The following is an 11,753-nucleotide window of genomic DNA, read 5'->3' as shown; positions in this document are numbered from 1 at the left end:
GGTCAGAATGTAGTCGGAAGTAGACAACAAATGGTGAATCTGGGTACGCTGCTTCTCTTTTAGCTCCTCACCAACGCGAGTCTGTCAGAGGTAATTGCAATAAATTTTGCACCTTAGTATACAAGAATTCCTCCAATCCTTTCTTGATACAAAGCAATTTAAATCTCTCCATTCCAACATTGCATAAATGTTTAATCATCTAAGAATATTCACAAAATAAAGAAAAAAGAATTTATGGATTTCATTATCTATGGAACAGAATAAGATTGCCGTTAATTAGAGGAGGTTTTAGAGCAACATGCTCCCATCCAGGCAACACTGTTTAGAGGGACAGCATTGTTTATTTTATGAAGCCAAACTAGCAATTCATCTTGTAATGAAAACCTACAACATGGCTCCAGAGTAAAAGAATCTGGGTGCTAAACTCCTCGCCCAGTACAGAATTTTGTGTGCTCCTGTAGAACTCTGCAGAAACCAAATTTATTCACAATTTATTTTTGCTATTACCAGTTATTATTTTAACTGGTAATAAAACTGGCACCTGAACAAAATAAATTAAATTAACTAGGAATATGTAATTTTCTTAGGTCATTTTAATAACCTTTATTATGACAGTTCTGTATACAGTGATCAATAACTGTCTTTACATGTCAGATGGTTAATGAGGAAGTCAGACAACCTGCTGTAGGAGAACAACTAAAAATGAACTACATACACTAAAACATGGGGCAGTTCTGCAACACCTCTGTGGCAGAGCTGTACTGGAGGACGTTGCCATGGAAACGAGTGAGCTGCTCTCGTGTGTCCTTGGCACCCCTCCCTGCCCGGTACTTCATAGAAAGCAGCTTGGTGCACAGGTAGTGCAGCCACAGCACGTTGGTGTAGGGATGGTAGTTACTCCAGTTGTTTCTGAAAAAGAGAAAGACAGAGTAAGAAATGTACTGACACTTTGGTTATATAATGTAATAACAGTGCATGTCTGTTTAAAAAGGGTAATTTGTAAAACCTTTCAGTTTTTTCCCTTCTGATTCACTAAATCTATTTAATAACAAAGTAGTAATATGCAAGCTAGCTGGGTAGCATGGCAACTTCAGTTGCTGTCTGTGACATGACATAGAAATCTTCAGCATGACGCACTGCTTTTTCACTGTACATACATTTAATTGAACTGCCCGACACAAAGCTGTGGGGGCTTGTGAAGGATTACACCAGATTAAGTTCTTCTACATGGCCATACACTGTTGTGATCAAATGGCCCAGTAGCAAAATGAATAAACTACTGAAATGCTTCTTGACATATGGATACCTTTGTCTGTCTCAATGGTTTCATCTGCCTTGATTTGGTTGTGAGTTAAATAACTTGTAGTGATTAATTAAAAAAAATATCTCTATATCTTTAAGCAACACGATCTGGTACAAACCATAACACCCTTTGTGGTCCAAACACTAGATTACACACCTGTGCCTTCAAAGTCTATAAGAGCACCATAGACCTTTCTTCTTCTGTTTCTTTGTTGAACCGATACAGAGACAGCCCTCTCAAATGTGGACTGTAATGAGTATCTCTCTCATATTCCTTTCCTTCCACTTTCTTTGTTTGCTTTATTCATTCTTTGTTTTTTGCTTGACAGTAATGTGACCCTTTACCAAATCATGTTACTGCCCCCTTGTGGTGTGACATACTGACAACCCAAAACACAAGCAAACAAAACACACTTATGGCTCCAAAAAGCACTGTGGGACAATGTGTGGTACATAAAAGGACTGACCTGTTCTCCTTTCTCATCATTCTGTAGATGTCAAACTGGTAGTCTCCCTGGCCCATGAAGAGCTCCTCATCATTTGAGATATCACAGGACACTGTCAGATCATCTGCAGAGAAAAGAATATGTCCACTCACAATACTGTTCGTGATTTTAATCACTAAAATAAGGTAAGAGGCAGATAAATATCCGACCAATTTCTAGTCTGGACAGAGAATAGTCAATGATGCGGACCAGGACCCCTTTGGTTTCCAGAGAGTGGGGTTGTCCATTAAGAAGGAAGCTCCCCTTCTTCTGCCTGGTTGACTTGACCAGCACATTGCCCCAGTGGAGGTCCCTGCAGTGAACAGCACAGGGGACGGATAGAGTTCCAAAGTGTTACAAGACTCCAACGAATCGTCCATCACACTGACACCACATATGCACCACCAGATCTGATACTGAATGTCACAGCCACCCACATCCGGCCTAAAGCTCAGGTTTAAGTTGAATATCTAAACATGCTGTTGTGTATTAACATCACAAAAGCTGCTTCAGTTAAAATTCAAGTTCACCTTTCCTTGTTACATGGGACAACAAGTTTACTCATGCCATGCATTACATGTGTGTTTGTGTAATGTACCTGTGTTCAAAGTGTAGCTCCTGCTCAGCAACAGCCAAGGCAGCTGTCACCTGATGAAGGATACTCTTTGCCACCATTAAAGACGACAACTAAACAACACAGTAAAAACATGATTTAGAAGGCTGCATGTGTTTTTTAGAACATGTCTAACATTTAAAATCTAATAATTAGACAATATAGTCACTCCAATTTACCCACCAATACATGGAATTTGCAGAAGCTTGTGGTCTAGCTGACATCAAGTTATAATGCCTCAGTTCAAGACAGTAATTTTTTTTAATGCATGGTCTTCATAAATGTTTAAGCACAATTTTATGTCTAGTGCACAAATGTAATGCGCTGCAGAGAGCAGCATGTGATGCAGACAGAGAGCTGGAAAACCTCCAGCCTTACAGTGACGGAAAATTACAAATTGTTGTTCTTTGGCTGACTAATTTATCAATACAGGAGAACAGAGATGACTGCACAAATAAACACCATAGATCCTGAGGGGTCTGTCAGTGCAATATGATTTCCATTTACCCAGATAAGTTCATATTGCTGTCTCCAAACAGACATGCTCAGTCTGAATGGAATGGAAGACTGTGTTGTACAGAGTAAGAAAAGACCTACCGTATGTTTTGACAACATTAATTCGAAGAATTTGAAAGAACATCTACCACAGTAAAAATGCAGTTGTATTTAAAGAGTTTTTAGCAGGTCATTATACATTTGAAGTACAGGCTTATACTTTTGCATGAGTTGAACAGATGTGCCTACCTTTCCATTGCTGTTCTCCAAGTCGGCACCTCCAAACTCAAACTCCAGTATAATAAATAACTGATCCTCTTCAAAGAAATCTAAGCAAAGTCAAAAAAATAAACAGATAATCTGATAACCTGGTCCTGACAAATAAACGTTTTTCCCCATTAATATTCAGAAAGTAAGTTCTCTTGATACCTGGCCGGTCATTCTCAGAGCCTTTGCGTTTGTCAAATGTGTCCCATGTATTCAGGAAATCTGGAGGGTAACAGCCTTTAACGCAGTGAAGACTGTGAGGAAACAAAAGGTCACATCTTAAACACTCAGAAATCCTCAGATGCCCAGAGACAAAACTCAACCACACGGAATACTTACTCAATGAGTCCAATGAAGCCATGGGTCTGGTTATGTTGCTTCTCCTTCAGGCTGCTCAGCTCTCTGACACAAAAACACAAATGCTGTTTAGATAGCTCTGCCCTAGCTGGACTAATTTAATCCTTAGTTATCACTGAAGTAAAAATATTATCTGATCTTCAAATGTACTTTGAAATAATGATCTCATGCAGAATCTCTCCAAAGGTCTTCTGGTCCTCTCCGTTCACCTTCTTGCTGCCCTCTATTGGAATGACCTGAGTAAATATACACAAAACTGTGTTGGAAGGTAAGGATGTAAGAGAGAAAAGCAAGATCACAAATTTTAGCTCGCCAATGTAGGCTTATTTTGTAAATAATTCAACTTTCAGATCTCAGGTAGTTATATACCTCTACAACTAACAAAGACACACAAGCATACATACTTTGAGTGCAACAGTGTCTCCTGAGGCATTGGTGGTGGAAAAGACTTCACCAAATGTCCCCTCCCCGATCTTCACACACTGCTTCATACGATGAGGGACAATACACTCCTCCCATGGCAGAGGGTGCTGCTGGCCACATTCAGCATACACCTTTTCTGCATCCGTCAGATCATCGTCTTCACATGCAACCTGCAAGACAGTATGCAAGGTTACCCACGTCCACAGACTGTAAAAAATATTCACATTCAAGCATGCATGTGTGTAGTACCAAGGAGTGGTGGCTTATCATTTGTGACAGGAGGCGTTTGGGGAATGGTGTTCGTGAGGGCGTAGCGAAGAGATCCTGGCTGACATCTGCTACCTCCATCCTACTCGGAGTGCCGAACTGACTCCTTGGAGAGAGGACCACTAATAAGAGGGAAGAGATATGTTGAGTCTACAAGGTTGAACAGAGAAAATGTTGTATATAAACAGTGTGTGTGTGTAGTGTGCATTCTTACTCTTGCGGTGAACGGAGACTGCTGCTTTGAGCCGGCTCCAAGTGTGTGTGTGTCCCAGCAGAGAAGAGAGGTTGAGCTGACTTGCTTTCACTGGAGTGAACAAATTCATGGTGCCTCCCAACAAATCCTACACAAACAGGACAATTTTCAAAATGTTTAGGACATGATTACCGGTAGTTTATTTTTTGCTTGTTCTCCTTAATTTGGACATTTGATGTTCTTAAAAGTGGTTCATAAAAACATATGACAACAGGTATTAACTAAATAGACCTTTCAGTAATAATTTGTTGTGTTTCTGTTTCATTCTTACCCGTGGCTGTACGTGCTGTGTGGATATCAGGTCATTGATGCTGCAGTCCACAGCACTAATCCCAGCCCTGCTCTTGAACAGATGTGTGCTGGTGGTGCTTTTGTTTTTCCAGCGAGTCACACTCATGCCGCTCACACACGCCTTCCTTGTTGTGCCAGGTCGGTCTGTAGACACATTGCATTTTTTCTTTTCTTTATCTGCGTTTTTTCTTTTGGGGATGATGCTGCAAGTGTTCTTTCCAACTTCTTTGTCTGAGCTATCCTCACAGCTAGTTGAATCCACTCTTAACACTTTTAGGGAAGAAGTGTCTTCATAACAGTCAGCCTCAGACAGGTAGTCGGCCTTTGTCTGATCATCACTGGATGAGCCTGATGTGTAAGTGTGTGATTTCAGCATGGCACCTTTGACCTGCAGATTTTCCTTCAATTGTGACAGAGTAACTCTCTTTAGCTTGACAGCAAGTTTGTGCGTTCGACATTTATCCTTCAGCAATGCTGCTTTTTCTTCTTTTGACCGCCTATTTCTCTCTGTGATTTCTTCTGAACATTTGGCATCTTCTGGGCTGTCTGCATTGTCTGTGTGTTCGTCTTGATTACCAGACTTCTCATAAGACAAACCTGCCGTTCTCTTCTTTGCAGAACCATTGTGTTCCAGTAGTGATAAATCCAATTTTTTTATCTGCACGGAGCATCTTTTTACTGCTATAGACTCCCCTACTGAGTTATTTGCTGATAACTGTGTGTCAGTGACCCTCTCAAAGCTGGTAACCGTGTGGTGGGTAGATTCTGACAACTCTATGGATGCTTTTGTGCTTGAGCATTCAGCTGACTCACTACAGTCTGCTAATGATGCAACGTCAGACACTAGTGCTGCCTTTTCGGAATTATTTAGAGACTGTATATGATTACCAGCTTCATTGTTTGTCACAGATAAGTGAAGATTAAGTGACGTTTGACTGTTGTCCACAGACTGTTCATTCATTCGATGGCTGTGGACTGAGCGTGAATGTTCCAAACAGGATGAGTAAGTTGTTTGACCGCAAAGTTGAGCCACAGTGAGGTAGTCTAACTGCTCCAGCTGCACTGTGCATAGCTTTGTTAAACAGTTCTCCTTCAGAGCCTCTATCAGCCACTCTAACCCTGCAGATGCTGACACAAAATCACTTTCACTGTCTGTAGATATTAGATTTATACTTGGTAATTCTCCACTATCCTTAGTCTTTGACTTCTCAATATGGCTTTTGGCTTCTTCGCTGCAGCTACTACTCTTGGTTTCGGTATATAAAACTGCAGAGAGACTTGCATCATGGTGATGCGGCTCTGCTTCTTTCTGAAGTTCTTCCAGGCCTGGTTGCAAATTCCCCTCAGAGTGGAGGCCTCTGACTGAGGCTGAATGTCGTAGGGGAGCAGACTGCTCTGGTGAATCTGGGTTTTCTTGGAATGTACTGACAGTCGGACAGTTTACTGAAGTTCTGGATGGAGGAATGGAGGATTGATCGTTGATTGGAAATGGTTTCAGGCATTCAGGTTTGGTGTAGAAGCCTGCTGAGGGTGTAGAGCAGAAGATGGGTTTCCTAGGGCAATGTATGGGGCTCTGATCCACAGACACATTGAGAGAAATCTCACGAAAGGGGTTGGTGGTAAAGCTGGATGTGCCTTCAGGATTCAGAGACTTCTCTGCGCTTGTCAGCAAAATTGCTGAAAGCATCTTCTTTCTCCTATGAGGCCGAACAATCCTGCTGGAAGAAATTTCTCCAGAAGAAAAGTCATCTGAAGAGCTTATGACCACAGCTTTAGGGGGCTTTGGGGGCTTGGTGGCCACCGAACGTTTGCGGCGGGTTACAAAACGGCCCGCAGAAGGAGGATAAACACTGAAGAACAAAAGAGAAGCTAGTAAGGACATCTGCAGTTTTGGTCACATTATTAGCATCCTTGCTTTTTATGTGATCTGTACAATATCTTATATCTTACAAGACATTAATAGAAATGTGCTATATCTGTATCACAAGAGTAGGTACTGGGTTTTTATAGAACTGCTGGCCATTTATGAAATTTAAATAAAAAAGCTGCATGGATTACTTTATATAAAATATATAACATACATACATGTATACAATTCCTCATGTTTTATTACCACATGTGCTTTCTATAAGTGTGGCAGAATAAAATATTTTCTTCTAGTCCTGTGGACACTTGTATAATCTTTCAGGTTTAATATGTTGTTCTTCGTTTTGCCGCCTATCATTTTCTGCTCTGTAACATGAGTATCTACAGGTCAAAGAGACTTACTGCATATACTTACCCAGAGTTTGTCTTCCTTTTAAATGAATTTGTAGGTTTTGGTGCAGACATGCTTTCCTCACCCTGACCGGTGACAGAAACCTGCTGGCCTCTTTGCCTTATTGAGACTCCTGTTGCAGATACACGTTGGGCTCTCCTGTTGGTGTCCAGAGGCAAAAATCATTTCAGGAACAAAACTTACTTCTGCAAATAAGCAATTCCATACAACTGCATAGTAACAACTAAAAAGTGCAGTCACTGTGAAAAATACAAATATATCTGGCAATCAGTCAGGTTTTAAAGGCACATATACATGCTAACAATTCACTTTTGTTTACAATTCTGCTTCCTGCACAGACCTGGTTGTCTTGGACTGCTTAGGTGGAGTGAATGCAGGACTCTCCACATGCTGTTGATCGCTGCTGGTCTCCTTCAGGTACAGGATGGCCTTTCTCCTGGTAGGACGGACAGCTCTACCACTGGCTACACTAAACGTCTTCTTTCTAAGGAAAAGCATGAGCAAACAGGTCAAAAAGACATTGTTTCTCACCCTGGTGCTAACAAAGGTCTAATAAATGATCACTAAATCTAGTATAATGCAAATAATTCCCTTACGTAACTATCATTTTACAGACCTGGGCATGATGTTCTCCTCGTTGCTTGTATTGCCTTCATCATAACTCTCTGTTGGGCGTAGCGCAGCTTTTTTCCTGGTAGGATGCAATGACGGTCGACTGCTAACATTAGCCTTCTTCATTCTGAAATGAAAAGCACAAGCAGTCAAAAATGATACCGGGCAGACGGGTCATATGTTGTTTAAAATGAACATTTAAAACTAAAATGACTGGCTGATGCCATAAAAAGTGCCATACCTCGTTCTGCTAGTATATAACACTTATTAATGTAAAAACAATGTAAGAGAAGAATAAAGACACTCTACTCATACGTACTTTGTCTTCTTGGGCTTTGGGGGTTCAAACACGGAGCCGTCTTCTGTTGACTGGCTGGTGTCGAAGGCCTGTTTGTGGTTTTCAGGTAAAATCCAGCCGTCAACTCTTCGCTTCTGTTTACCGTATGTCTTTACGAATACAGGTTTTGATTTCTTCATGTTCAAAGCTGTAGTTAAAACCAGATTAATAATTTCAAAATTAAAAACGTCTGCTGTCAAAATGCAGCCCGAACTTCGCTAACTTGTAATAGTACATACGAAACTACAACAAGGTCCTTAACTCGACTAACGTTTACCTACAGTACCCGCAAAGACGCTTTTCAATCCAATATAAAGTTATGCTTTTCCTGTCACTAGACACTGTCATTTCAACTTGTTCAATATATTTCCATAAATCGTTCGCTGTGGACAGACTCCATAAACCGCTTCTTGTTCAAACTGCTCCACGGCGGTGATTGGTCAAAAAACCGGGATGATGTCAACACAGCGCCGCCTGGCGGATCGGAGTAATTGCAGCGTGGAGATGGAGGAGAGGAAGACCCAGGCTGCCGGAAATAGTGCAATAAGTCCCACAGAGCTAAATTTCATAAATAGAGTTCAATACGCCCTGCTAGCAATAATCATTATTATAGAAGCCCACTAATGCTTTGAAAAAAACACACTGTGCGTAAATTTAAAGATAGAATTAAGACAAAAAAATATGATTTTAAGACACTTACTAATATGCTGATAAAAGTTGTCAATAGGCTTTTCAGAATCAGAATCAGAAATACTTTATTGATCCCAGGGGGAAATTGCTTTCATTCCAGGTGCTCCATGTATACTCAAAAAAGACAGGTTAGAAATATAAATAAGGTAAAGTAGTAAGCGTAAAATAAAAATAAAACCTAATAAATTCTAAACATTAATAAACATTCAAGTAAAATCCAGGCAAGTGAAGACTGAAGTCATATATAATACAACTTGTACCGTGTGCAGTAAAATCTTGTCTAAATAAATCCAATATGGATATGATTACAAGACAGTGTGTAAGATCTGATCTCAGAGGGAGGAGTTGTACAGTTTGATGGCCACAGTCAGGAAGGACCTCCTGTGGCGCTCAGTGGTGCATTTAGGAGGGATCAGTCTGGCACTGAACGTACTCCTGCACTTCAGCAGCACGTGGTGTAGAGGATGGAAGCTGTTCTCCAGTATCCCCTGCAGCTTAGACAGCATCCTTCCATCTGACACTGCTGTCAGGGAATCCAGCTCGATCCCCACCACATCACCGGCCCTTTTGATCAGTTTATTGAGTCTGTTTGTGTCCGCTGCTTTCAGTCTGCTGCCCCAGCACACAACAGCAAACAAAATGGCACTGGCAACCACAGACTCGTAAAAAATCCTCAGCATAGTCCGACAGATGTTAAAGGACCGGAGCCTCCTCAGAAAATAGAGGCGGCTCTGGCCCTTCTTGTAGAGGGCTTCAGTATTTTAGTCCGGTCCAGTTTATTGTCCAACACCACTCCCAGGTATTTGTAATCCTCCACAATCTCCACACTCTGCCCACTAATGGAAACTGGAGCCGCGAGTGTCTTGGTCCTCCTCAGGTCCACGACCAGCTCCCTTGTCTTTGCCACATTGAGCAGCAGGTGATTCTGCTCGCACCATGTAACAAAGCTGTCAACCACAGTCCTGTACTCAGACCCTCCACCTTTGCTGATACAACCCACTATGGCAGAGTCATCAGAAAACTTCTGAAGGTGACATGACTCTGTCTGGTAGCTGAAGTCAGAGGTGTAGAGCGTGAAGAGGAAGGGAGAGAGGACTGTCCCTTGTGGGGCCCCGGTGCTGCTGACTGTTGGCCCTCACAGAACATCTCCAAATCAGAATAGATTTATGATTACTATAAAAATGTAGTTTCCAAATGAACAAATGTTTCCAAAAGAACAAATGTTAAAAACATGGTCAATCAAACCAAATTTTATATTCCGAGTGATTCCGATGTTGCTACATCAACAGCAAAAAGAAAACCTGTGGGAACTACAGTACATACATATAATTTACAGACAAGATGTAGTATGCAAGCGAAACCACCAGGTGTCACTGTTTTATTGCACTAACATTGTAACATTTCCAATTGTTTTGATCATTTTAAACTAAAATGTAAATAAAACGCTATGAAATTATCTATCTATCTATCTATCTATCTATCTATCTATCTATCTACGATACTGTAGGATACTCCACCTTAGAAAAAGAAGGCTGTGTGGTTATTTAATTTTGTGTCCTCTTTGCCTTGTTCTATTCACCGGTGGTTCTAATTCGACATATCTGGTCTACTTCAGACGTACCGTAATTATTATTTTGTCATCATACCAGAAACACTTAAATGTAATAAATTAAAGACATGTCATGTAAGCGTACCTTATTCATCATATATCAGTATTGGTATAAAAATATTTAACAGTATTTTTTATGTGTAATGTAACTATTTCTATTTTATATTTTAACCACCGCGGGTTAATGATAGAAAAAGCAGAACAACCACAGAGGAGCGTTTGCTTCCGGAGCAGCGTCTCCCGGTCCCCCCTGTCGGACAGCAGCGGCATCTGGGAGGAGGAGGAAAAACACAGAAAGCCGAGGGACAACGGAGAGGTGGAGAAAACAGTCCGGAGCGCCGTGAGGAGAGCAGGACGCGAAGCCGCTGCGGAGAGAGGAGGTGAGTGATGTGGTATGCAGAGAATTTTTCGCTTGAACATATTAAGCACCGTGATTATTGAGGTTTGCTCCTAACATTAAGAGCCGTGAGTAACTTTCCATATTCTCCGCGGCGACGCATTGCTTTGCTGTGTGAGGGGTGTTGCAAACAAGTCGGGAGAGGGGAAGAGGTCCGTGGAGGCTGCGGCGACAGTGGATGGGGCATTTATAAGACTCAGTGTGCGCTGCTGCGAGTGTGTTTTCAGGGACTTAGCAGTGTGTGTGTGTGTGTGTGTGTGTGTTAACCGTTAAACGAGCCCTGTCACGATGAACGTACCGTGGAACCATAATAGAACGTGCTCGCAAGCGCTGGAAGGTTAGCTACTTTTAACTCGACCGCCATGAAAATGACTCACGGCAGCGATTTAAAAGGCATAAAGGAGTGAAGAAGGACACGGCAGATGTATAAAATAACATTTGTGAACCCGCACGACTCTTGTGCGTGTGCTGTCTTCGTGCAGCGGGCCTGTGCGCAGGTAAGTGTTAGTAAACAGTTGACCAGAACGACTAGTAACCCCAAACTTAACCAACCACCGGACAACAACAACAACAACAACACAGCATCAAACACACTCTATACCTTCATAATGCAGCATTTCATGAGTTGGACAGTTATAGCTATGTTATAGCTGCTATGACGTTATATCAATGTGTCTATTAGCATGTCATTGTAACTCTACTGGTTAGTTTTAGTCAAGTTGTTGCTGATCGTATGGAATCCATAAAGTCTGCTTATAGTTAGCATCGTTAGCCCTCAGCACTCTGTAATTGTCCATTAAGTGATGTTTTTACACATGAATAATTAAGTGTATAACAAGACGCTGTAAAGCATCTAGTCATCACATTTTGAAGGCTCTTCATCTCTCAGTATGTTTGAACGTAGCTGCAACAATCTCTCTCTGTTGGTATTCAGCATCTTCTTTGGGATGTGATGGTAATGATCAGCTTTTAGTTGCATTCTGTGGACATGTACAGAAGTGTCATTTGGGAGTGTTGCACCTTTTGACCTGTGACACACTAAGTTATATACAGTGAGCATTCGCAGTGGAAGCAGAG

General features: G+C 41.5%; 2 protein-coding genes across 8 annotated transcripts in view; one reads left to right on the top strand and one right to left on the bottom strand.

Moving 5' to 3' along the window:
• Positions 1 to 575: 575 nt before the first annotated feature.
• Positions 576 to 8,394, bottom strand: haspin (histone H3 associated protein kinase). Its single transcript, XM_028406899.1, has 16 exons — positions 7,963 to 8,394; positions 7,648 to 7,770; positions 7,372 to 7,515; positions 7,035 to 7,169; positions 4,734 to 6,603; positions 4,424 to 4,550; positions 4,192 to 4,331; positions 3,924 to 4,112; positions 3,670 to 3,755; positions 3,502 to 3,564; positions 3,325 to 3,416; positions 3,145 to 3,224; positions 2,386 to 2,474; positions 1,958 to 2,100; positions 1,770 to 1,872; positions 576 to 909 (listed from the first exon to the last, which is right to left on the bottom strand). The coding sequence occupies exons 1-16, from the start codon at positions 8,118 to 8,120 to the stop codon at positions 717 to 719; spliced, it is 3,735 nt and encodes a 1,244-aa protein (XP_028262700.1). The 5' UTR covers positions 8,121 to 8,394; the 3' UTR covers positions 576 to 716.
• A 2,132-nt stretch (positions 8,395 to 10,526) lies between these two features.
• The window catches only part of LOC114442914 (amyloid-beta A4 precursor protein-binding family B member 2-like), a 39,158-nt gene continuing 37,931 nt past the window's right edge, over positions 10,527 to 11,753 (top strand). For 6 of the 7 annotated variants that reach the window (XM_028417206.1, XM_028417091.1, XM_028417114.1 and 3 more), the window contains exon 1: positions 10,527 to 10,659. The gene's annotated coding sequence lies outside the window, so the exon portion shown is untranslated. Of the gene's footprint in view, positions 10,660 to 10,905; positions 11,174 to 11,753 lie in introns of those variants that run through there. The other variant, XM_028416890.1, reaches the window with a different exon arrangement.

This window comes from Parambassis ranga, chromosome 1 (assembly GCF_900634625.1).
Source record: "Parambassis ranga chromosome 1, fParRan2.1, whole genome shotgun sequence".
Classification (NCBI taxonomy): Eukaryota; Metazoa; Chordata; class Actinopteri; family Ambassidae; genus Parambassis; species Parambassis ranga.
This window is presented reverse-complemented; position numbering and strand designations above follow the sequence as displayed.